General features: G+C 37.1%; 1 protein-coding gene across 3 annotated transcripts in view; it reads right to left on the bottom strand.

Moving 5' to 3' along the window:
- The window catches only part of grik5 (glutamate receptor, ionotropic, kainate 5), a 106,702-nt gene that overhangs the window by 7,939 nt on the left and 71,183 nt on the right, over positions 1-27,580 (bottom strand). For all 3 annotated transcript variants that reach the window (XM_073847969.1, XM_073847967.1, XM_073847968.1), the window contains exons 4-18: positions 24,367-24,531; positions 19,614-19,778; positions 19,375-19,472; positions 19,114-19,279; positions 13,616-13,794; positions 13,287-13,340; positions 9,921-10,082; positions 9,670-9,822; positions 9,420-9,524; positions 8,102-8,209; positions 3,230-3,433; positions 2,929-3,042; positions 1,603-1,712; positions 1,140-1,313; positions 831-996 (exon numbers count right to left, since the gene is read on the bottom strand). In XM_073847969.1, coding sequence (XP_073704070.1) covers positions 831-996; positions 1,140-1,313; positions 1,603-1,712; positions 2,929-3,042; positions 3,230-3,433; positions 8,102-8,209; positions 9,420-9,524; positions 9,670-9,822; positions 9,921-10,082; positions 13,287-13,340; positions 13,616-13,794; positions 19,114-19,279; positions 19,375-19,472; positions 19,614-19,778; positions 24,367-24,484 — 2,076 coding nt within the window. In that variant the 5' untranslated portion in view covers positions 24,485-24,531. The remainder of the gene's footprint in view (positions 1-830; positions 997-1,139; positions 1,314-1,602; positions 1,713-2,928; positions 3,043-3,229; positions 3,434-8,101; positions 8,210-9,419; positions 9,525-9,669; positions 9,823-9,920; positions 10,083-13,286; positions 13,341-13,615; positions 13,795-19,113; positions 19,280-19,374; positions 19,473-19,613; positions 19,779-24,366; positions 24,532-27,580) is intronic.

Genomic DNA, 27,580 nt, shown 5'->3' with positions numbered 1-27,580 from the left:
GAATTGAAAAAGAGAGGAACAAGATCTCACCAGAGCAATGTGAGAAACTAGTGATGTCCTGCGGCCACGTGCTGAAGTCATTTAAAGCAGGTGGCTTTACACTTCCTACTAATTTTTGACAGCTGTAACCCTCCAAAAATGTAGTAGTAATCTTCTTTCGTGAGTACAGTGGTTACTGTTCTCTAAATTTGATCACTGTGTTTTCCACAAAATAAAGTTTTTGTTGAAATTGCTTGGTTATTTTGTCAAACGTGTTAGTAGAACAGTGGTATACCTACAGCTAATGTTAATGTACAGCTAAGATTAATAAAAATATCTGTTGCCACATCTCTTTTGTCACATTTGCAAACATGTTCTTAGGATTGGTAAAAGGTTTGCAAATTAGAAAAAGAATAGAAAATGCTTTATAATTATAATGTTTAGTTTAACATTTGGTTTAAAAGAACTTAGAAGAACACACAATGCCTACTCACTAACCTTTCCACACTCTTAAAAATAATGATGCTTTAAAAGGTTATTCACAGTGATGCCATAGAAGAACCATTTTTGGTCCCACAAAGAACCATTCTGTCAAAGGTTCTTTAAAGAACCATCTCTTGTTTACCTTTTTATAATCTGAGGAACCATTCTTTCGCCACAAAAAAACTTTTTCTACAGAGGTTAAAAGTTTTTTATGGAACCATTTAACAAAAAGAGGTTCTTCTATGGCATCCTGAAGCACCTTTATTTTTAAGCGTACAGGCAGGTGTTTCATAAGTGAACATTCACATGTGCAAGCCAGCACGTGTTTGCTTTTGTGTGCGTATGAATTTAATATCATATGATTGTACCATAAAAAAGGTCATGGTGCTTCCTCCATGAATGGTGCCGTACTGGATATTGGTTTGATCGGCCAGGTCATCGGGTGATTCGATTGGCACTTCCATTCTCTGCACTGTGAGAAACGCAGCCAGGTTTGCTGTGTATGAAGAGATTATTATGAGAGTGAATGCCCACCTGAAAGAGAGAGACAGAGAGAGCGAACATAAACGGTGGAAGCAGAGAGCAAAGAGCCCATGGCTATGCTGTGCAATGTGTCTATTGACTCTGTTAAAATGACCATCAACACATATGGAGCTCCAGCACATGCTCACACTCACCAGACCCCACTGACACAGCGTGTGGAGAGGGCCCGGGGCATGATCTCTGACCCCTGCTGCATGAAGCCCCCAACAGGAAACCACAGGCTGTTTCCTAGCGTGTACTGATTTTCCAGCAGGTCTCTGCGCTCACGCAGACACGGGTGAGGGTTATACCATTCATACGGACTCAACCTGACACAAATACAGAGATAGAGACAGTGCATTTAATATTTATTTCCACACTATAAATTATATTTTGTTAGATTAATGCTTAAAAAACTCATTTCCAAAAGGGTAAGAAAACTAAACTTATTTACAGATTTCATTTAGATCTCTAAAATAAAGTATTTGTTTCTTATGTAGTTGTACTACTGAAATTAATATTATTTTACAGAGCAAAACGACCAAACAAACTGATTAAGACAATGATTTTAACCGTGTTTGAGTATATATGTGTGTAGGTGTGCATTTGTGTGTGTACCTAGCAGAAAGAAAAAGCACACAGCTGACAGCGAGGTAAGCCAGCAGCATGAAGAGCCAAACAGCCGGTGAGAAAGGATCCAGGAAGGAGAAATAACCTGGCTTCCTGCCCTAAGAGACAGTGGAAGAGAAAGAGAGGTAAATGAATGCAGCTGAAGAAAGGAAGGTGGTAGAAATTAAAGCCAAAAGGAATTAGGTGCACTATGAATATTCAATCTGTTAATTACATAAATGTGGCAATAGAAAATGCAGTACTGTATAATACATATTAAGACATCTATCTGTCTATCTATCCATTCATTCATCCGGTTGTTATTCAGAACAGAACAAGCATAAAATATCACACTATTAACATGGTATTTGCACCAATGTGCTCCTTCAATATTTTGTTTTAATTGTGCATGTTTTATTTCAGCCACAAGAGGGCTCTATTGACCAAAACAGCGCACCAGAGTCACCAAAACCTGGTTTTTAAACCCTTCCATGAAAGGCAGATTTAACTGTTTAGTGTTTACCAACTAAAGGTTTAGCCAAAATTACTCGTTTTTAGTTTGAGTTGGTGTGGGTCAGGGTTTGCTGATAAAACACTTGATCTCTTTAACCTGAAAGTCAATGATCTCTAAGAATATGAGTTTATCCAAACTTTCTTAATGAAAATTAGATTTATACAACAAAATAAATAAGCTTTTCATTAATGTATGGTTTATTAGGATTGAACAATATTTGGCTGAGATACAACTATTTGAAAATCTGGAATCTGAGGGTGCAAAAAAAAAAAACCTGTAAAGTTGTCCAAATGATGTTCTTATCAATGCATATTACTAATCAAAAATTACGTTTTGATATATTTATGGTAGGAAATTTACAACATATATTCATGTAACATGATCTTCACTTAATATCCTAATGATTTTTGGCATAAAAGAAAAAACTATAATTTTGACCTATAGAATGTATTTTTGGTTATTGCTACAAACACACCCGTGCTACTTAAGACTAGTTTTGTGGTCCCATATATCAATATTTGATGAAAAAAAATGAAGATATGCACAGAAATGAAGATATATTTTGAAGACATAGTTGCAAATGAGTGAAACATTGCATAGACATTACAAAAAGATAATTTTAACCTCAGTATATTGTTATTTTTCTAACACAACATCACTGAACACAAATTTTGTTATCAAGTTTGTACGTCTGAGGTAAAAGTAAGGGTCATTTACATAGGACACCTGTCTATTTGTATTCCATCTGCATTGTTTTTTAGTTTGATCTACGTAAACATCCAGACTGGAGCCATTGTGTCGATTCTGTGTGTGTGACTTACTATATGGACTCTGTAGAGAATACTGATGCCCAGGGTCATAAAGGGTTTTGAGAAGTCGATGACCTTCTCTCTCTCTGATGTGATGGTAAAAGCTGCTACAGCCAAATCAGCTTTCTACTCCAAAGAATAAAGGGGAACAAAGAAGAGAGAAAGAGAGAACAACAAAATGAAGAAGCAGAACATAAATTCTTGGAAAAGTCATCTGGACGTAAAGAAAATGACACACTGCTGAATTGAGTGTAGCTGTGTGATTTTCATAATTAATTGAGGAAGGAATGTTTTGATGAGTATAAGCACATACCCTGTTGATCAGCTCTCCCACCATGCCCGTCCATGAGCCGTTGGGTTCAGGTGCTCCATACAGGCCATCGTCCACCAGTTTGATGCGGAAGGTGAATTTGAGGATATCAGCCAGCTCTCTCAACATGTCTACACAAAAACCTTCGTACTGCTCATTCCCCTCAAACTCCTGGTAATTCACCTTTCTCATCACGTACGGGTTCTCCTGCACACACAAACACACACAAGTGGGTCACCTATGCAGTAGTTTCACAACCCTATCACATTTGTCTTCATATATTAGATAAAATATTAAACACATTTTTAAAAGTTTATAAGATTAGAAAACAGCAGTGAATTTTTAATAATATCACTACTTTGGTTTGAGCAGATGTTGCTTTATCATGTCTCCAGGTGACACACACTAATTTGTAACATGGAAAACATAAAATATTCCAGTATTCCAGGTGTTTTTTTCAATTCTTTCCCTTTCTCTAATCTCGAATATGTTTCAGTCAAAACATTGATTGGGAACATTGTTTATTACATACAGTGCCTTTTTTATGTTTTGTTACGTTGCTGCCTTATATTAAACGGTTTTAAATTACTTTTTTCCCACATAAATCTGAACTCCATACATCATAATGAAAGCAAAAACAGAATTGTCACAACTTTATAAATGTATTTTCAAAAAACTGCAATAAGTACATTGGATAAGTATTCATACCCTTAATTCAGTACTTAGCTGAAGCACATTTACATTTACAGCCTTACAGCCAGTCTTTTTGGGTGTGACTTTCACATCAACATTTGGCAATTATCTGTCATTCTTTGCCTCACCTCTTCACCTCTCAAGTTCTGTCAGCTTGGATGGGGTCTGACAGACATTTTCAGGTTTCTCCAGAAATGTTTGACTGAGTTCAAGCCCAGGACGTGGCTGGACAACTCAAGGACATTCACAGAGTTGTCTATAAGCCACTCTTGCTGTATGCTTAGGGTCATAGTCCTGTTGGAAGGTGAACCTTCTGCCCATTCTGAGGTTCTGAATGCTCTGGGCTGGGTTTTTATTACAGCTATCTCAATATTTTAGTGCATTGAGCTTTTCTTCTACTCTGACGAGCAGGGGCGGATCTAGAAAATTATTGATGGGGTGGCAAGGGGGTGGCATGAAAATTATGAGGGGTGGCAACACTGAAGCAAGCATCCTTGCATGTTTTTTTGTGGATTCAAGGAACGCTATTCTTATTCGGGGTATACACCAGGGTGCACATTTTTACATTGTCCTATAAAAATTAAATAAAAGCTGATGTGTGATTGACTTGAACCTGATATCTGGATTGGAAAGTCAGATTTAATTAGATGGAATGGTATATTTAACTTTTCTTTACTGAGTTCTATGCAAACCTGTAGCAAGTTTAAGTCTATGCCAAGTTTAATTTACAAAGCATGACAAACAATGCAGACTGCATATGGATACAAAGTCTCAGTGGATCAAGTTTCCTTAAGTAAAAAACACATAATAAATATACAGAAACCACATTTAAATTACCAACAAATATCTTCAAAATGAATAAAATAAAACACAGTATTCAGTGCAACAAGAGCAACAAAATGACCTTTTAAAGTATTCAAATATCTTGGAGGAGACATGAAAACAAATTCAATAATTTTAGTGCAAGTAAAGCAACAAAAGTCCCTTTAAGTCCAAGTATCTCTTCTTTTTTAACAAACCAACAAATTTGCATGGACCGAAAACTAAATAACAAGGTTATGACCAACAGTTTATTTAACCATTCTCAAGTAAAATTCAAGCACTTTCAAGGTGCATTTTCAAGATTTTCCAGCACTGTGGTAAATGACATGTTCACATACATGAGTTCTTAATTTTAAAACTGATGTTATTGTGCTATTAAAAAACAACTGTCTGGATTGCATATAACATTGCCTAATATAAATAGCCAACATACAGTATACAAATTATATAATTTTAAATATTTAATTAATATAATTTACAGAGTATCTCCAGTATTTTTATTTTTGTATTTTTTAAGACCTGCACAAATAAAAGTAATACTGAATGAGTGGGGTAGGGCAATGTCTATGGTAACATATTAATGACTGGTATAAAATGACTGTAAAAAAACGATACTAAACTAAAATTCTAAAACTTGCAGTTCAAAAACAAGTTTTTCACAAATACATTTCACATTTTAGCCTAAAAGTACAAAAAGGTAGTCAAAAAGAAGCTATAAAATGAATTATAACATTAATTTAACTAGCCCAAATAAAAAAGACAATATTTTTAAATATAGAAAATCAGATAGGAGTCTAAATGGCAATCAAAAATATTTTTAATACACAAACAAACAAATATGAAGAAATTTGTTTTTTTCTCCACTATTTACAGTGCATCTGCAGAATTTTAAAATATCAATTTAGGGCAATGTATGACCCTTTTTAAGAGCTGCACAAGTAAAATGAACACAGTATTAGTGGGGTTGGACAATGTAACATACTGTATTAAGCCATAAAATGACATGACTTAGGCTATAATTCAGATTTTCACAAAAACAAAACGTCTTATACAATGGCATTACAGCCTTTATACCTTTAAAAGGGATAAATCAAGTAAATATTTGATTATATTTATTTAAAACATAAATATTACTGTCTTAATTGTTTCGATTTTTAGAAAGCACATTAATTTGTTTCACATTTACAACTCTATGTGTTTGTTGCATAAAAACGTGGGTCGATATTTGCAATAATCTGACTATAAACATCTGAAAATTTGCAAATTGACATCCGTGCCGTGTTTTGACTTTTTTGAAACGTGCAGCGCGCATATTTATTCAATGACATCATTGCCTCTTGAAGTTTTATCCAGCCCTATTGCGATTCTCGTCTTTCCGTCCCCAACTGAGACCTCTTAAAATTATATTTAAGCATTTTCTTATTCTATTTAACGTATTTAAAACTTTTTATGGCCTTAAATTTGATACAACTAAATTGAGGAGTTTAGAACCCGCAGGAGCCCTCTACTTTACGATAGTCCGTCGGGGAGGCTGGTGAAACATTTTGGTAGCCCGACAGGAAAACACAATAGCCCCGGGACGTCAGGCTGGCGATTTTGCGAGCCCCGACTACTAATTTTAAACATAATTCGTATTTGTCGTTTTCAAGCCATCGCGGACTGATGCGACAACCTCCCGGCATGTTTTCGCTTGATCGCTTGGCTTCTGACTAGCTCTTCCAGCTGTCCGTCCTTGGTTTCCAGGGCGACGCTGATAGATGATTGGGACGCACGCTATTTTTATCTCATCAATTTTATCTCATACAGTCGCTGCTGTAAATCGGTCGAGGAAACTCTTTTATTTTTAGAACACTAGGACAGTGCTGGGGTGGCAAATGGGGTGGCAAGGCTTTTTCTTAGGGTGGCAATTGCCACCCCGTGCCACCCCGGTAGATCCGCCCCTGCTGACGAGTCCCTTAGTCCCTGCCACTGAAAAACAGCCCCACAGCATGAGGCTGCTGCCAGCAAACTTTACTTTTGGAAAGGTACTCTGCAGGAGATGAGCAGTGTCTGGTTTTCTTCAAACATGATGCTTGGAATTGAGATTCATCAGACAGAATCTTGTTTCTCACAGTCTGAGGGTCCTTTAGATGTTTTTTGCAAATTCCAAGTTTGTTTCATGTGTCTTTGCTGAGGAGAGGATTGAGTCTTGCCACACTACCATAAAAGCCCAGATCGGTGGAGTGTTGCAGTGATGTTTGCCCTTATGTAAGTTTCTCCCATCTGCATATATGATCATGGAGCTCAACTAGAGTGACCATCAGGTTCTTGGTCACCACTCTAGCCAAGGCCCTTCTCCATCAATTGATCAGTTTGGCCAGGAGGCCAGCTCTAGGAAGAGTTCTGGTTGTTTCAAACTTCTTCCATAAAGGGTTACAGAGACTACATGCTTCTGTGAACCTTCAATGCAGCAGATTTTTTTCTGAACTCTTCCCCAGGTCTATGACTTGATGCATTTCTCTTTCTGAGCTCTACAGGCAGTTTTTTTTTTTACCTTAGGATGTTTTTGCTCTCATATGCATTTACAGCATTTTGAGCTAGATTTTTTCAATTAAAACATGTTTTAATAAAAATAGATTATTTTCCAAATAATACCCATTAAATTGAATTTGCCACAGGTTAACTTCACTCATAGTGTAGTAACATCTACGAGCAATATGAATGCTCCTGAGCTGAATTTCAACTGTCCTAGATGAGGGTATGAATACTTATGCAATGAAATCATTTAAGTTTTTTTTTATATATATAAATTTCCAAAGATGTTAAAAAATGTTTTGTTTTTTTTGCTTTGCCATTATAGTGTATGGAGTGTAGATTGATGTGGGAAAAAAAGTCATTTAAAGCAGTTTAACATAAGACACCAATGTAACAAAATGTGAAAAAAATGAAGGGGTATAAATACTTTTGCAAGCCATCAATAGTTGCCCTCATTTCATTTGTAGTAATCTAACAAACTCAATAGTTCTTTAATGACTGAAAGTGACAGGAAGTGGCATTTCTAATTGAAACACAACAGCACAAACATAAGGCAATCCTAGCTTATTAAGGGAAAATGAAAGGATTTGGTCAATTCTGCGATGTAGTTGGTTTGTCTTACTATAAAACACTATAAAACATCATCTTGTCAGATAAATTAAACAGAAATCATTCACTTAGTTTTAACAGTCCTTTTCATTGTGTAAATAAGTTATAATTTAAGTGGACATGATAGAATTCAAAAAGTACTGAATAGCAGGAATTACAGTACCAGTGCAGATGTGGTAAATATTGTGAGAACATAAGTGTGCTATTTGGCCCTGCTGTAGTGCAGTTAGTTCTCACCAGTATAGTGGTGATGATGAGGCTCTTGTTAGCGAGAGTTTCAGACACGTTGATATCCAGGCTGGTGGAGTTCATCAGCAGAGTGTTATTAGAGTACCAGATCCCAATCTAACACAGAGATGGATGACAAATGGAACAATCAAGATGTTGGCACTATTCAAAGTGTGTGTGTGTATGTGTGTGTGTGTGTGTGTGTGTGTGTGTGTGTGTGTGTGTGTGTGTGTGTGTGTGTGTGTGTGTGTGTGTGTGTGTGTGTGTGTGTGTGTGTGTGTGTACCTGGTATTCATCACGTTGTGGGGACCAAATGTCCCCACAAGGATAGGAATACCAGTAGATTTTGACCTTGTGGGGACATTTCTCAGGTCCCCATGAGGAAACAGGCTTATAAATCATGCACAATGAGTTTTTTTGATGAAGTAAAAGTATGCACAATCTCCTGTGAGGGCTAGGTTTAGGTGTAGGGTAGGTGTAGGGCGATAGAAAGTACGGTTTGTACAGTATAAAAACCATTACGCCTATGGAATGTCCCCATAAAACATGTAAACCCAACATGTGTGTGTGTGTGTGTGTGTGTGTGTGTGTGTGTGTGTGTGTGTGTGCGCGCAAGAACCTACTTAAAATTCTGTCATTAATTACTCACCCTCATGTCCTTACAAAGCCGTTAGACTTTCATTCATCTTTGGAACAAAAATTAAGATATTTTGAATGAAATTCGAGAGCTTTCTGACCCTGCATAGACAGGAATGCAACTGACAAGTTTAAGGACCAGAAAACTAGTAAGGACTTCCGTAAAATAGTCCAGGTGACATCAATGAACAATTTCTTCTCTTCCGTGTCAGTTGATGCGCATTCGAAGATTTACATGGTTAAACCACTGATATCACATAGACTGTTTTAATGATGTCTTTACTACCTTTCCGGGCCTTGAACATGGTAGCTGTGTTGCTGTCTATGCAGGGTCAGAAAATTTCATCAAAAATATCTTAATTTGTTTTCCCGAAGATGAACCAAGGTCTTACAGGTTTGGATTGACATGAGGGTGAGTAATTAATGACAGAATTTTAATTTTTTTTGTAAACTATCACTTTAACAAATCTGTACAACAATAAAACCTCCTTTTAGGGACATCCTTTTTTTTGTATTGTAAAAATGCATATTTTCTGTTAAGGTTAGGATTTAGGATATGTTATTTAAAGAAACTTATTTAAAAACATAAGATGTCTTTGTATACCCCCATTTACAGTAGAGAGCTACGAGTAAAAGCTATCTACTGTGTATAGTAAATGTAAATGTGTATGTGTTTGTGTGTGTCTTTAACCTCTTTGTGGCCTCCCCTGTGCTTCTCCAGGATGTGGAGAGTGTAATTGGTCCTCTGGCCTTTACTGTTGAACTCAACTCGACCTGTCAAACCATCATACTCCACCTGATCAAAACATGGGAACAAAGAGAGATAGAGAATAGAAACAGTTATGTTACCTTAAATAGGATGTTCTCTAATGCAGATAACAATGCTGGATGACTTTTAAGTGGTTGAATATATACAATTACACACACACACAGAGACTGACCATACGCAGGTAGTTCATGAGGCTGGTTCCATGTTGCCAGATCTGTGGGGAGGTGCAGCTGAGAGGTTTGACGCCAATCTCCTGACTCCGGTTGAGTTCCTGCACTGCGCTCACCACCACATGGACCGCATCAAACAGCAGGGCTGACGACAGCTGAATGCACACATACACATTTTAGTGTGAGCAGTCTGTGTGTGATATATCGATAGGCTTCTGTGTTGTGTTGCGTCTTGTATTTGTGCGTGTCTCACTGCTGGTCCAGGGTACGGGTTAATGTCACAGCCCTCTCTCCAGGACAGGTTAAGGCTCCTGATAAACTCCAGGTAAAATGGGTGGGTGGTGTTAAACATCGAGAAGCCCACGATGTTTGACTGCTCATCCACTATATCATCCAACCATAGCAGCGGGAAGTCCTGTAGACACACAAGAATGATATCACACAGCAGAAACGAGAAAACAAGAATGAGAATGAGAAATGTAAAAAAATACAGAGCTCAGATTAGAATAGTGACTAGACCTGTGTGAAATGCTACTTGTAAGGTGGTATTTGAGTAGATAAGTATGGTTTGTGTGTAGAATGCATAAGACGAGCAATATGTTAAACTAGACTAGTTACAAAATGTCTGTGTGAAGGCATGCAAGGTTTGAGTAACATGTACTGTAACTTGTTAGGGTAGACTAGTGATAAGATTTTATAATAGGTAAGGTTGGTGTAAACTGGTTAGAATAGGGTCTACAGTAGTGTTTGTAAGGTGAAAGTAACACTTTGGGTTTAGACTAGCAACTAGAGGTTTTAGTAGTAGTGTGTCTAAGGATTCCATAAAATACTAAACCAGTCAAAGGTTTTAGTAATGCATGCAATGTTTAAGTAACATGAAACTTGTTAGGGTAGACTAGGGATACAATGGTTTTATAATAAATAAGGTTGGTGTAAACTGGTTAGACTAGGGTCTAGAGTAGTGTTTGTAAGGTCAAAGTTACACTTTAAGTTTAGACTAGCAACTAGAGGTTTTAGTAGAGTGTGTAAACTTCAGTGACCTGTTAGTTTAGACTAGTGACTAGAGGCTTTAGTAGTAGTGTGTCTAAGGATTCCATAAAATGTTAAACTAGACAGTTCAAAGGTTTAAGCAATGCATGCAAGTAACATAAAACATGTTAGTGTAGACTAGTGATACAATGATTTTATAATTGGTTTGGTTGGTTAGACCAGGGTCTAGAGTAGTTTTTGTAAGGGGAAAGTTACACTTAAAGTTACAAAGTTTAGACCAGCAACTTTAGTAGAGTGTGTAAACTTCATTGACCTGTTAGATTTGACTAATGACTATTAGCTTTAATAGTGTGTCTAAGGATTCCATTAAAAATACTTAACTAGACCAAAGGTTTTAGTAATGCATGCCATTTTTGAGTAACATGTAACATGTTAGTGTAGACTAGTGATAAGATGGTTTTATAATAGGCCGGTGTAAACTGATTAAACTAGGGACTAGAGTAGTGTTTGTAAGGTGAAAGTAATGCTTTAAGTAAAGACTAGCCACTAGAGGTTTCAGTAGAGTGTGTAAACTTCAGTGACCTGTTAGGTTAGACTAGTAGTAGTGTGTCTAAGGATTCCATAAAATACTTCAAATGTTTTAGTAATGAATGCAATAATTTAGTAACATGTAGCTTGTTAGGGTAGACCAGTGATAAGATATAATAGGTAAGGCTGGTGTAACCAGATTAGACTAGGATCTAGAGTAGTGTTTGCAAGGTTGAAGTAACGCTTTAGGTTAGTCTAGCAACTAGAGGTTTTAGTAAAGCATGTGTTAGTAAAGCGACTTCAGTGATCTGTTAGGTTAGACTAGTGACTATAAACTTTAGTAGTAGTGTGTCGAATGATTTCATGAAATACTAAACTAGACCAGTCGACGGTTTTAGTCATGCATGCAATAATTTAGTAACATATAACTTGTTAGGGTAGACTAGTGATAACATATAATAGGTAAGCCTGGTGTAAACTATTTAGACTAGGGTGTAGAGTAGTTTTTGTAAGCTGAGAGTAACACTTTGTGTCACACTAGCAACTAGAGGTGTTAGTATGGTGTGTAAAGTTTAGTGATCTGTCAGGTTAGACTAGTCTCTAAGGATTCCATAAAATGTTAAACTAGGCCAGTCAAAGGTTTTAGTAATGTATGCAATGTTTGAGTAACATGTAACTTGTTAGACTAGTAATATGTTTGTTCAATAGTGGGTAAGGTGTGTTTAAAGCGGTTAGTTAAATGACTAGAATAAATTAGTGGTTAAAATACTGCTTAGTTTCAGTAGTGTCAGTGAATGGTTTGAGTATGTTACTCTAGGTTAGACTAGTGACTACAGTAATGTTGAGTATAGTAACTACAGGTTTCAGTGGTTTGCGTAAGGTTCGAGTAAAACAAGTTAACAAGTTAAAACAGACCGTACAGTTCATTAATGGGTAAGGTTTAAATTAACTGCTTAGATAAAACGGTTAAATCAGTGCACAGGGATTTCAATACTGCATGCATAACATGGTAACATTTGATTAGAGTTAACAGTGGTGTATGTAATGCTTCGGTAATGAGTTAGGTTTAAGTATGGATTAGTAATAGGTGAATAATTGGTTATATTTACTAGTGGTTTCAGTGTTGTGTATTAAGTTTGAGTAATAAATTAGATCCGAGACTACAATAGTGGACATTATGTAAGGTGTGAGTAAAATGTTAGGTTAGACTAGTGACTAGAGGTTTTAGTAGTGTGTCTAAGAGCTAGACCAGTCACTAAATGCTTCAGTAATGCATGCAAGGTTTGAGTAACTTGTTAGTTTAGACTAGTAATAATATGGTTCAATAGTGGTGTGCATAGGGTTGAAGTAACAAGTTAGATTAAACTATACAGTTCATTAGCGGTAAAGGTCTGAGTTATCTGGAAAAATAAAAAAGGTCAAATTAATACATAGAGAATTCAACATTGTGTGCATAATGTGTTAACCAGTTAGGATGGACTAGTGTATAGAAGAATCAGTGGTATATATGGATTTAGTAATGAGTTTGGTTAAAGTAGGGACTAGTGCTGTATGTAAACTATGAATAATCTGTTATATTTACATTTATATTTAGTGCATCATGACACGTCAAGTCGTCGTTAAGCACCTGTCAGAATAGTTTTTGCAGTGTGTTCTAAACAGTTGACAGATTTTGCAGAAAATCATGTAAAGTTTTATATGCACAGACTCTGACTTTTTTAGCTTCAGACTGATTCCATCCATTTTTAGTACACATTGTTTTCATCTGTCATGCATCTCCTAGCAACAAGACACGTTTCTGCGCAAGTTTGTTGCGTTCAGAATGATTTGAAAGTCTGGTAGTGTTTTTTCGGCAAGTATGTGATGCCAAGTGTTTTAAACCCAGTAGGTCAGGCTAGTAACTAGAGGTTTTAAACATGTATGTCATGTTTGTAGGTTATACAGTAGTATGTGTTTAATGCAGTTCAAGCTGTGAAGGGGGTTAGCTTAAGAAGTGTGAGTGGGTTTGCGTAATAAAGATGAATTGTTAATACAGAAGATGGGGCTCCAGGCATGAATATGTCTGCAGGAAAATAGGCCAAGAGCTCCTCCTCTATCTTACCATAGTTGTGAGGATGTACTTGTAAAACGCTGATGTCATTCCCAACTCTGATGCCTAAAAAGAAAAGCAAGAGGGAACGAGACAATGAAAAGATTTGAAAATGAGAGCGCTGCATGGAAAAGCAGAACATTTTAGTGCTCAATGTAGAATACAGTCCTTCAGCAGCATTATATTTATAGAATCTATACATTAAAATGCAGGTATTCTGAACAAAGCTGAATTACAAGGTGCCAAGAGAACAGGAGACTGAAGTGGGCGAGGAAAGGTGAATGAATAAATGTGAAATGAGGCAAGTCAACAGCGTTTAGATAACATGACTGTATGCTTACCTTTTTCAGTATAAGGTAAGATATAGATGCATTAGCATCAATAATTATTGTAGCTATTTTGTCATCACGAATCTCCTTCAGTAAAGGCGTGGGGTCAAGGTTGTCATCCAGCATCCTGATTGACAGCGTCTCTCGAGAGATCAGAAACCGCCTTATCAGCTCCTCCAGTCTCAGCAGACCTGCGGGGAACAAAGCGAGTTGTTGGCTGAAAGGATATGGACACTCATACACCCGACTGGAATTAAAAGAGGCCAAACCGGGCTTCATGTAGTGTACCTGAGATGGTTTGTGTCTGAGGTTGTTTGTAAACAGCACGCATCTGTCCGTTTGCAATGCTGCTGTGAAGAAAGCGAGTCGGTGGCAACACAAAGCCCAGTGAAAATGTAAATAACTAGCTGCGCTCTCAAGGGAGCCTGCATGCACAGAAAGAGCCAGTAAAGCCAGTGCCAAACTTTAATTAGCTTGAGGGAGGAGAGAAATCAATGCTCTCCACACTCTCATTCTCTCTCTTTCTCTCGCTCTCAATACCTCCCCCTTTCTCTCTTTCTTTCAGTGATTTCTCTTGTTCATTCTGATTTTCAGCCTCTCCGTTCGCTTCATTCCACTAAATTTGTCTCTTTCTCGATATTCACTTTTTCATTCCCACAGCTGTGTTATAAAGTGAACTCAGATCTTCTGTTTTTCACTAGAGACCAGCGTTGTGACACACTGAAACAAACATTATCAGACCCAGACCAGCCTTGTGCTTAATGACTCATGTGTGACAGTGACTAGAGCTCTGTTCCAAAACCTAGCGAGCAGCCAGCATTGTAGGACATCACAAGCACGTTCCAGGCACAAAACCTGTTTCAAAAGGTAGGCATTTTTTAGTTATGAGATGCCTAAATTCTAGCAGCAAAATGGTAATCCCACAAGGCACTAAATCAAGTTCAAAGAAAGAATGCATGCAGAATTAAGGTTTCATTAGTGTGTTTTAGTGAATAAATAAATGGTAGACAAGGCAAGATTGTTGCTAGTGTTGGGAAGGTTACTTTGGAAATGTAATAGGTTACCCTATTTAAAATGTAGTGTGATCATTTCAATTAAGTTCTTCAGTCAATGAGAAATCATGTTTTCTGAGGAAAACATTTCATGAGGACTTCTATGGTGCCCGTGAGTTTGAACTTCCAAAATGCAATTTAAATGCAGTTTCAAAGGGCTCTAAATGATCCCAGCCAATCCCAGCGTAATGATTGGTCATTTTCTAAACAAATCGACAATTTATATACTTTTTAACCTCAAATGCTTGGCTTGTCTAGCTCTGCGTGAACTCTGTGTATTCCGAATCAAGACAGTTAGGGTATGTCGAAAAACTTTAATCTCATTTTCTCCTCCAACTGCAAAATCGTCCTCCATTGCTGAAGAAGTACTGACCCAGTGTTTACAAGTGAACATGCAAAGTAGATCAAATGCCTTTTACAAAAAAAAAAAGCAAAGCAGTGATGTAGGAGCATTTTGAAGTTGGAGAAGAAAATGAGATTGGAGGTTTTTTTGACATACCCTAACTGTCTTGAACGGGAATACACAGAGTTTACGCAGAGCTAGACAAGATGAGCATTTGAGGTTAAAAAGTTTATAAATTGTAATTTTTTCATTAAACTTTTATTGTTTTGCTAGATAAGACTCTTCTTCCTCAGCTCAGGGATAGTTTAGAGCCATCTGAAGCTGCATTTAAACTGCATTTTGGACGTTCAAACTCGCGGGCACCAGAGAAGTCCATTATATGTTAAGAAATCCTGAAATGTTTTCTTTACGACTGAAGAAAGAAAGACATGAACATCTTGGATGACAACGGGGTGTGTAAATTATCTGTAATTTTTCGTTCTGGAAGTGAACTTCCTTTAACCTTACAGTAGTACTCAACACTGATTAGTGTCTGACTTTCAGAATCTTTCATCACTTGAATTAAGATGATAATAATTTAATTTTCTAGCACAGCCACCATAAAATCAGACTTTAGCACTTCTTTTTACTTTAAGATCACTCTGAGGTTTAACTCACAGATTTAAAAAGATATAGTTTAATAACTATTATACAGTTTTTTTCTGAAATGGCATCTAACAATGCCTTTGAAAAAAACAGCTAATCTTAAAAAATAATGCAGAGAATTTGTGTGACCAACAGCTTAGTGCAAAATCTGTGTGGAGATCTTTGGCCCGCACACAAAACTCCCATTTCGCATGGATTCCTATTAAAATAACTGGATTTCACCCATAAAAATTCACAAACACAAATTTGTAAATGTGACAGCAACATGCTAATGTCAAACTCTATTGAAATCAATTGTGTGGTGCACTTTTTGTGTGCTGTGCAGAGCTAATGCTGATATTTTTCCAATTCAGTCACTCATTTTGATTCATCACACTAAAAGTGATAGTTCACCCATAAATTACCTGAAAACTACCCCATGATTTACTCACTCTCAAGCCATCCTCCTAGTTGTATATGTCTTTCTTCTTTCAGTTGAATCCAAAGAGTTATATTTAAAAATGTCCTGACTCTTCCAAGCTTTATAATGGCAGTGAATGGGTGGTAACATTAAATCATAGTCCAATATAAGTCCAATAAAGTGCATCCATCCATCATAAATAAGCACTCTACATGGCTCCGGTGGGGCGAACTGATGCCTTTGTAAGAAAATTATCTATATTTAAAAGTGCTCTATGTTGAGTGTTCTCTAGAGAGTACACTTATAAAAATAAAGGTTCTTTATTGGCATCCATGGAACCTTTCAAATGCAGAAAAGGTTCTTTATAGTCGAAAAAGGTTGAAATATTCTTCAAAATGGTTCTTTCATGAACTGTTCACTGAAAGGTTTTTTGGGGAACCAAATATGGTTCTTCTATGGCATCATTGCAGAAACACCCTTTTGGAACCTTTCTTTTTAAGAGCGTAGCATTCCAGCGGATGACGTAGGACTAATTCATGACCAGTGTTTTGTTTCACTTTCACCACTCCGCTTCTGCGTTCATCACCTTTTTCAGTATAGCTTACACTATGCCTACGTCCTATGTCATCCACTTGAATGCCACTGTCTCCATTTAAATTAGCATATTTTTCTTCCAAAAAATTTTTCAATTCACTTCAGAAGACCTTTATTAACCCACCGGAGCCATGTGGAGTACTTTTATAATGGATAGACTACCATTATAAAGCCTGGAAGAAAGAGCCAGAACATTTTTTAATATAACTCAGATTCTATTCGTCTGAAAGATGAAAGCTATATACACCTAGGATGGCTTGAGGGTGAGTAAATAATGGGGTAATTTTCATTTTTGGGTGAACTATCCCTTTAAAAGCAACATTCACACAGAACATGGTTTCTACATTTGAACAAACTGCTTTTCTGTTATTTTTGAGTGTAAATGTGCTAAATGGACAACATGTTTGACCGTTGCGCTCATGTCTTGCAACATTCGCATCGTTCTAAAAATGTTAAAGAAGTTCACTTCCAGAACAAAAAATTACAGATAATGTACTCACCCCCTTGTCATCCAAGATATTTATGTCTTTCTTTCTTCAGTCGCAAAGAAATTATGTTTTTTAAGAACATTTCAGGATTTTACTCCATATAATGTACTCATATGGTACCCAGTTTGAACTTCCAAAATGCAGTTTAAATGCGGTTGTAAATGACCAACCAAGGAAGAAGGATCTTATCTGGCAAAACGATCAGTTATTTTCATTAAAGAAATTGCAATTTAAATACTTTTTTACCTCAAACACTCATCTTGTCTTGCTCTCCCTGAACTGTCTATTCTGGGTTAAGACAGTTAGGGTATGTCAAAAAACTCCCATCGTATTTTCTCCCTTAACTTTAAAAACCATTTAAAAATCATCCTACATCGCTACAGAAGTACCGACCCAGTCTTTGCAAAGTGAACATGCAAAGAAGATCAAACACCCTTAACAGAAAAAGTAAAACAGCGATGTAGGACGATTTTGAAGTTGAGGGAGAACATGAGATGTGTCAAATTCAGGAAGAGCAAGACAAGACGAGCGTTTGAGGTTAAAAACAAGTATATAAATTATTTTTTAATGAAAAAAACAATCGTTTCACTATATAAGACCCTTCTTCGTCAGCTAGGATCAATTACAACCGCATTTGGGGTAGTTTGAAACCGCTTTTAAACTGCATTTTGGAAGTTCAAACTCTGGGCACCATTGAAGTCGAAGAAAAATTCTGAAATGTCTTCCTCAAAAAACATAATTTCTTCACGAATGAAGCAAGAAAGGCATGAATATCGTGGATGACAAGGGGGTGAGTAAATTATCTGTACATTTTTGTTCTGGAAGTGATCTTTTTAAAAGCACATCTCCACACCATGAAGTTTTTTTCAATCCACTTGCGTCTCATGTTTGTAAATGCAAAGATGCAATCTGTATGAATCACTTCTTAGTATTTTACTTACACAAAGTATAGACAACAAGACAGCTGGCTTAGTTTTGGAACATATGTCTGCATGAGATAAAAATCATGGTTAAATTCTGTTCTGTAAAAAAAAAAAAAGACTAAGAATGTGTTTACGCACTTGTTTAGTAGTTGTTCCTTTCATGCTTTCACAGTGAGACAAGAGGTCACCAGAGAACAAAGTGTGTGGCATCAGATGACAGTTTCATAAATTAAAGGCAATGAGGTTCACTGCGAAATCACTGCGCACAACACACACGAAAACATTCGTGTCAAAACAGGCTTGCGAAATTGCTTTCTATCTGTTTAACGAGAAGCCGTAGCGCAGCACAGAGCCTCTCTCCATCTCTTGCCACCATTTTAAATGAGCTTGATGAGTGGCAAGTTGCACCTACTCTGCTGCCATAGCAACCATAGTGCAGCCAACTGGGTCAGAGCTGAGCGTTATGTAGCAATGCCCTCTCTAACACACATAAACGTCCAAAAAGCACAAACACACACACACACTCTGCATACGTGCTGGTGTCTCACACATTAACACGCACAGCATGGGGGAGATTTATTCTCAGATTACGTGAACGTTATGTTGTCCAGTGACACGCTGTGTAATTGCCCAGCAGTATGTTTTACTGGCACAGCTACCTATTACAACAAAGTAATTGTTAGCGCTTGCAGTAAGAAAGCACTGCAGTGTCATTATCAGAGTGTGTTCGCCAGAACTTCTGCAATTTCATCACTCTCATCAGCCTTGAATACATATTGTAATTTGAGAGTTTGCTGAGAGACGATGATTGATTGGGCGGATGGAGTTGAGGAAATCAATTTAAATGTTTTTTGGACAAGTGGAAGTGTTGTAAATGATTTGTTTTCTTTTCAAAGGAAAAAAACCTGCACCTTCTTTTCTTTGAAGACTTCAACACTAACTCATAATTATAAGTATCCTATGCTAAAAATGTGTGTGTTGCTTTCCATGTGGAATAATTTTACATATTCAAGCTTGAAGGAAGACCAGACCAGCTGATGAGCAGAGCAGAGGTCTTGGACTCACATTCAGCCTTAGCGCAGACCAGACTAGCCGATGGGTAGCTGAAGGAGCGTAGGATGGCTCCGATGGCAAGGCTCAGATCCTCGTTGCTAGGATACAGAGTCACAGACGCAAAGCGCAGGTAAGGAAGCCTCGGAGTCTCTTCCGGACCGATTTTGACGTGTGGTATCTGAGGGAGAGTATTTGAAGTACAAAAGAAACAGATTAGGGTTAGTGAATTAACACAGAATAGTTAAACGTGGAGAGTATTTAAATAAAGCTCACCTCCTTTTCCCCACAGATGTGACTGACTATGGAACCAGAGGCGGGGCTGGAGGCGGGGCCAATCACTGAGACCACGCCCTTTGGTAGAATCTGGCACACTATGACAAAAATGTAGAGCATTTTATTCTTCATATCCACTTTCCTTTCTGACTCACTGAATGCTGCTTTACTTCAAAGTTTTTTTGTTCAGTGTGTCGAGATGTGTGTGTGTTTGTGGACTTTTTAAATGTATGACTCACTAGTATCTGTAGTCTCGTACTGAGAGTCTTTCTGGAGTTCAAATATGTCGACCTCCACGCGAGCACGAGCCGGGCCCTCCATCACACTGTTGATGTTCTCGCGTGCTAACGCTAAAGCTAACCGCTCCCCACGCCCACAGACAGAGCTGTCATCCAAAATCGCCGCTAACGGAGAGAATGAGAGAGAGAGACAGACAGATGAAGCAGAGAGAAATCATTACAAGAATTGGTAGAAGTAATATAAAGGCAATATATAGCAACCCTTTAACATTTGAAATCACTCTTTTAAAAGAACCATCTACCATGTCCAAAGATAATAAAGTTGGTAATAAAAAAGGGCAATAGAAAAGATTTTTTTATAATGGTTTTGAATAACCATAGCATATCTAATAGGATCTTCTGTAATGAATATGGTTATTATCAGTGGTTCTCAACTGGTGGGCCAAAACCAAAGTCTGTTCTGAACGGTCAAAGGTCAGTTGGAAAAAATATTCTAAATGAAAATCTTTTTTTTATGAATCCTAAAAAGAAAATATTTCCATGAAATGTTAAGCAACACAACACTGATAATAAGAAATGTTTCTTGAGCACTTAATGAGCATATTAAAATTATTTCTGAAGGATCAAGTGACACTAAACATTGGAGTAATGACTGCTGAAAATTCAGCTTTGTCATCACAGGAATAAATTACATTTATTGCATTTGTACAAAATATATTAAATTGACATTAATTTACAATTAACATATATTTTAAATTGTAATAATATTTCACAATATTACTGTTTTACTGTATATACAGGTGCTGGTTATATAATTAGAATATCTTCAAAAAGTTGATTTATTTCACTAATTCCACACAGACTGATATATTTTAAGTGTTTATTTCTTTTAAATTTGATGATTATAATGGACAACTATTGAAAACCCCAATTCAGTATCTCAGAAAATTAGAATACTTAAGACCAATACAAAGAAAGGATTTTTAGAAATCTTGGCCAACTGAAAAGTATGAACATGAAAACACTCAATACTTAGTTGGGGCTCCTTTTGCCTGAATTACTGCAGCAATGCGGCGTGGCATGGGGTCGATCAGTCAGTGGCACTGCTCAGGTGTTATGAGAGCCCAGGTTGCTCTGATAGTGGCCTTCAGCTCTTCTGCATTGTTAGGTCTGGCATATCGCATCTTCCTCTTCACAATACCCCATAAATTTTCTATGGGTTTAAGGTCAGGCGAGTTTGCTGGCCAATTAAGAACAGGGATACCATGGTCCTTAAATCAGGTACTGGTAGCTTTGGCACTGTGTGCAGGTGCCAAGTCCTGTTGGAAAATGAAATCTGCATCTCCATAAAGTTGGTCAGCAGAAGGAAACATGAAGTGCTCTAAAACGTCCTGGTATACAGATGCGTTGACCTTGGACCTCAGAAAACACAGTGGACCAACACCAACAGATGACACGGCACCCCAAACCATCACTGACTGTGGAAACTTTACACTGGACCTCAAGCAACATGGATTCTGTGCCTCTCCTCTCTTCCTCCAGACTCTGGGACACTGTTTTCCAAAGGAAATGCAAAATTTACTTTCATCAGAGAACATAACTTTGGACCATTCAGCAGCAGTCCAGTCCTTTTTGTCTTTAGCCCAGGCGAGACTCTTCTGACGCTGTCTGTTGTTCAAGAGTGGCTTGACACAAGGAATGCGACAGCTGAAACCCATGTCTTGCATACGTCTGTGCGTAGTGGTTCTTGAAGCACTGACTCCAGCTGCAGTCCACTCTTTGTGAATCTCCCCCACATTTTTGAATGGGTTTTGTTTCACAATTCTCTCCAGGGTGCGGTTATCCCTATTGCTTGTACACTTTTTTCTACCACATCTTTTCCTTCCCTTCGCCTCTCTATTAATGTGCTTGGGCACAGCCAGACTCTTTTGCAATGACCTTTTGTGTCTTGCTCTCCTTGTGCAAGGTGTCAATGGTCGTCTTTTGGACAACTGTCAAATCAGCAGTCTTCTCTATGATTGTGTAGCCTACAGAACTAGACTGAGAGACAATTTAAAAGCCTTTGCAGGTGTTTTGAGTTAATTAGCTGATTAGAGTGTGGCACCAGGTGTCTTCAATACTGAACCTTTTCACAATATTCTAATTTTCTGAGATACTGAACTGGGGTTTTCATTAGTTGTCATAATCATCAAAATTAAAAGAAATAAACACTTGAAATATATTAGTCTGTGTGGAATGAATGTATATATTATACAAGTTTCACTTCTTGAATGGAATTAGTGAAATAAATCAACTTTTTGAAGATTTTCTAATTATATGACCAGCACCTGTATACTCAAATAAACACAATATTGGTAAAACTCACAATTCAAGGAACATTTAGAAACTAACATTGTAAAAAAGTGTCATGTTAATAAATTAGCATATTTTTGGCTTACGCAGTTCATAATAGCGCATTTAATGCAATAAAATGTTTGCCTTGTGTGTATTGAGCATTCAGGCTCTAGACTGCGACTAAAACGGTCGACCAAAAATATTAATTTGCGAATTTCTGCTGATGTCGCCACTAGCGACTATATAAATTGACTTATTAGACTAATTGAAAATTAGCATGATGCCATTTTTCCTGATTGTTTTCCCTGTTGGTTAGGTAGGTTTTGATGCTGGTTTTAGCTCGTTTATGATGGTCCTTTGCTGGTGAATGTTGGTCCTTTGCTGGTTTATGCTGGTCATGTTGCTTGTCAAAGACCAGCATAAACCAGCTAAGGACCAGCTTTAACCAGCATTAAAACTAATCTAACCAGCATATGCTGTTTTTTTCAACAGGGTTGCGATTACATCATTTGTTATGTTCACCTGCTACACTGAGACGATGCGCATTAAAGTTTTAGTGCAAAAAGACTTTCAAACAGTCCTCATTTCTGCCGAGCAGCAGCGCGAACCTGTTAAATGCAGCTCCAGTTGTGCAGCATGAGAGATCGAAATGACAGAGACATGCGAAGTGAATGTATGGAAAAACAGTGTCTGTTTTAAGCAAAGCTTGAAAAGGTAAAGATGTCACCTGTGTGGATATTGATGCAATATCATTAGCAATTCTCATTTATAATAATAATATAGCCTCTTGTTATCAAGATCTTAGTCTATATGCTGTGTTCTGTTATTCCATGAACTTCATAATTTGTAGCGGACTTTCTGCCTAGTACTCGCAATAAGCTTTAAAATTATGCTAAATTCAAAACGAAATTCATACAATAAATACAGTTTTGATGCTCTTTAATGCTGCAAAAGCAATCACTTTTTTAGCGCCTCAGTTTAAGCAGCAAGCGAACCAATTACATTGTTGTCTTTACTACTATAGTACGAAATGAACATGAATGGACATCAAAAGGTAGACTATTTTATTTTATAAGAGAGCCTACAGTACAACTTACTAAAATGTCTGACATAATCGCTCATTCTGTGTTTTAAACCGAGAAAAATGTGTAAAACTTGTAAATATTTACCTCAGAATAACCATTCAGCATCCATAAGCTCATCAGTCAGCTAGAAAAATAACTATAATGAGGAGCATTTTGCTATATTTACACACTATTGCATATGAATATTTTTACTTAATCTGTTGTCTACGTGATTAGAAGAATGCAAAGAGCTAAAGATCAACACCTCCCAAACTGCATTTTACTAATGAAGAAAACCCGACTGGATGTGTAAAAGACATGAGACAACATTTCTAGAATGCATTAAGAAGGAACCCAAACTACACTAGTTCCCACTTTACAGGATTAGTTCACTTCCAGAACAAAAATGTACAGATAATTTACTCACCACTTTGCCATCCAAGATGTTAATGTCTTTCTTTCTTCATTCATAAAGAAATTACGTTTCTCGAGAAAAACATTTCAGAAATGATCTCTATGTAGTGGACTTTAATGCCCCAAGCTTGAACTTCCAAAATGCAGTTTAAATGCAGCTTCAAAGGGCTCTAAACAATCCCAGCCAAGGAAGAAGGGTCTTATCTAGCGAAACGATCAGCCATTTTCGAAACAAATTGACAATTTATATACTTTTTAACCTGAAATGCTAGCCTTGTCTCATCTCTGCAATCCGCATGCAAACTCTGTGTAATACGGGTCAATACAGTTAGGGTATGTCGAAAAACTCATATTTCGTTTTCTTCTTCAACTTCAAAATTGTCCTACATCACTGTTTTACCAATCGTTTCGCTAGACAAGACCCTTTTTCCTCGCTGGGATCAGTTAGAGCCCTTTGAAGCTGCATTTAAACTGCATTTTGGAAGCTCAAACTCGCGGGCACCATAGAAGTCATGAAATGTTTGCCTCAAGAACCATAATTTCTTATCGACTAAAGAAAGACATGAACATCTTGGATGACAAAGGGGTTAGTACATTATCTTTAAATATTTGTTCTGAAAATGAAAAAAAAAACAAGTGGACATCTACAAGATGGATTAAAATGCTGATAAAGTCAAGAAAAGATGAGACATAAACACATGACAGTAAGACTGAAATGTTAAAATGTTAAAAGAAAAATAACTAAATGAAACGTTAATTCTGTGGCACCTAAAAAAAAATAATTTGGCACCTAAGTTTGTTTCTTGTACTCGATTTTTTTCTCTGGAGAATTGCAGTTAAATCTGAGTCATAAAACCATTTGAGAAACACTGGTTTGACCTTCACAGACAGATATTGGGCTTGTCAACCATATGACATGAATCCATATGTGTGTGACTTACCCATCCGTACGGATGACAGAACAGGGGTCTGGCTCAGGGAAGAAGGCGGCATGGTAACCACGGTGACTAACAGGAAGCGGAAGTAAATCGACAGCAGGAGCGCTGGCAGTTCCGGCATCTTCTACCGCTCCTCATGGAGATGCCTTCTGCTGCCTATAGCACCCCCTAGATGAACACAGAAATCAGATGAAAGCAGTTACAGATTTACACTTACAGATTACAGTTTTTGTATAGACTATTAAACCAGCAATTGTACATTTCCACCAAAAATACAGTTCACTACACACACTGACCACTTGTGACAACTTAAGCCGGTAGTAGACAAAACATTTCATCAAGCGACAAATATGTAAAAGGTAACTTCACTACATTCCAATGTCTGTTATTCCCCAATAACAACCAGTGAAAACTACAACACAGGCTCATTTTTTTTCTTTTTGGAAGCTTTGCATTTGGTTGGCTAATAAAATATTAAAACTCAAATCAATATTCTCTGTACAAATATTCAATTATGTCATCCTGGTATCACAGACTCGCTCTATCTTGCTTCATACAAATACAGCTGCTGCCATTTCGCAAAGATTGTTTTGTACACTGTAATGGATTGTAAGATACCCAACAAACTGGTAAGACTTTAAAACGGTTTAATCTTAAATCTTAATCTTTAATCACCATAATTATTCATGTGGTGAAATGCTGTGTTATAAGTAGTATGACTGTACTATCTCTTAATGTCTGTCTAGTTTGAATTTGCCACTTGCGTTCAAATATTTCAATTCAAATCAGTATTTTGTGTAATAAGCTTCTGTTTCGTGTCAGGCGGATAAGTCTTAGAGATTGTCTTACAATCTCTATAGGGAGATGAGAGGGTCTGTATTACTTACTTTTGGAGAAAGCGTAACGGCTAACTTGGATCACATGTCCCTTAATAACCAAATCACATTATAGCCTCGGCATCACTGAATTTCGGTCAGAGTTGTGCGACACTCAATCACCATTTATGGATAGAATAGGAAGGAATGAAAAGTGCCGTAAGCTGAATCCCACCTGTGGCAAAAAGTCAGTGACTTCTCTTATAAAACAGCCTTTTTTTTCGTGGTAAACTCTAAAAATAGTTCAATCCAAAGGATTGTTTAGTGTAAAACATGTTGAAGATTTGCAGATAGGCTGTCGATTCATTAAATGACAAGCCGTTTCCTCTAAAAAGCTGTTTATTCAGCATAGTACAGCCTTTCCTCCATTAACATCTGTTAAAAAATGGCCCCTGGTCTCCCAAGTACTGCCGGACCGGAAGCATTAGCTTTAGCTGTTACACTTTTTCAGGTTAATGGTTGCAGGCTGGCTTTGATAAGTCTGTCTGGCTTTATTCTGTGATAACAACCAGCTGGATGTAGAATATCCCTTACATATAAAACATCAAACCATTGCGTTGGTCATGATTTTGTTTCAACCTGACATTTATGAAACATTTGTTTGTGCTGAGAACACAGTTCAACCTTTGCTTGAAAATAAGCTAGTGCGCTTTTATTGTGTTCATTTGTTTATCCAACGGATATTAGATGATAATGAAACTGACATTTTATTTTGAAGAATAAAAAAGGGGGTTTTGAACTAAATGTTGGAAACCAATATACAAAACTACTGCTAAGCAAACATATATTTTTTTACAGAACTTCTGACACAAACCTTTATAGTTACCAAGACAAAAACATCCTCTTGTGACAACTTGCCCTGTTCTGCCCTGTTTGGGAGATATACACTAATGTTTGGCACCAGTAAAAAATGACCCTTTAATGTTATAAGACTGTAAAAATGCTACAGTAAAAACCTGTTAAATGGTTAACGGTAAGTTCCCCTACTATATACGGTAAAAACTGTATTGGACATTGCATTGCATGTAATTTTATGGTAGTATACTGTTTTCAGAAGTGAAAAAGAATGCTAAATTTACAGTGAATAACTATAAATTGACATTCCTAAAATTCCCTGCGTTACATTTCAAATTTTTGCTTTTTTGTTGAAATAACTGTTTCTTCTTAGTTTTTTTCTCATCAGTTTTGTACATTAGGGTTGTATGTATGTCTAATGTTGTTAAATGAATGTTTATTGCATTATTTCAGTTTCATGTGTGTTACCATGATGGTGTTTAGTGTTTGTGTGAATGACACTGTGCATCTTCTATATATGTTAGTATTCAAAAGCTGCTTGTGATGGGCTTTGGTTCATCATGTGACTTTCTCATCACCACCTAGTTTTGGTGGTTATCAGTGTATTACAAAGATACAAAACAGATTTCAGTTCTTAAATATGTTGGTATTTTAACATTATATCAGTTAATGAAATTACTAGTCTGGAAAAAATCCAGACCCTAATCTTTTAAGATTAAGGGTCTGGCATCGAGCAATGAAAAGGGCCTAACTCGAGGCGCAGCACCAATCATGCATTTGAAACTCTCACTGCACGCAATTGGATAACGCCACGACCAATCACAACAATACACGGTGATACACGCTAACTGATAGATTAAACTCTTGCCGTATCCAGTCGGCAAAACAGCAAAACCGTCCTTCTTGCAAAGGAACTATTCGAGCACGGATTTCTGTTCCTCTTTTATAGGAAAAGCCAAGTCTAACTCGTTCAATGTAGCGGCCAATGCCATTTCAAACAACTGGTGTTCATCTGTATCCATCTTTCAATGTTTACTAAATGATTCCGGACGTTGCAGCGCTGTCGTCATCAGCTTAGCCCATCTATATCAGATACACCGATTTGATTGGTTCCCAGAACTGCTTACGTAATGCAGTAACATGCGTCATTGCTCGATGCCAGAGTGTCTAATGCTGTAACACTGTTACACAGGACACATGTTTCAACCTGCTCAATATATTATGATTTTATGTATATTTGAGTTTTAATAGGTTAATATTAATATTTTTATAATGACAGGAAATAGGAAATAAACAGTACTGTATAAAGGAGGCAGCATGTCAAACAATTAGGGTCTTTGACCTGGATTGGCTGGATTGAGGAGTTTCTTTTAAGGATTTGCCATTCCAGCATCACTTTTATTGGATTATCACTTATTTGGATTGTATATACACCGGTGGACAATTTTACTTTGGAACTTACAGCACGCTGGATTTCTTTAGGACTGTTTTAATTGTATGGAACAAAAGGACTTGCTTTTAACAGCCTAGGATTTCGATTTCTATTA

The sequence above is a fragment of the Garra rufa genome, chromosome 9, assembly GCF_049309525.1.
Source record: "Garra rufa chromosome 9, GarRuf1.0, whole genome shotgun sequence".
NCBI classification, from domain to species: Eukaryota; Metazoa; Chordata; class Actinopteri; order Cypriniformes; family Cyprinidae; genus Garra; species Garra rufa.
This window is presented reverse-complemented; position numbering and strand designations above follow the sequence as displayed.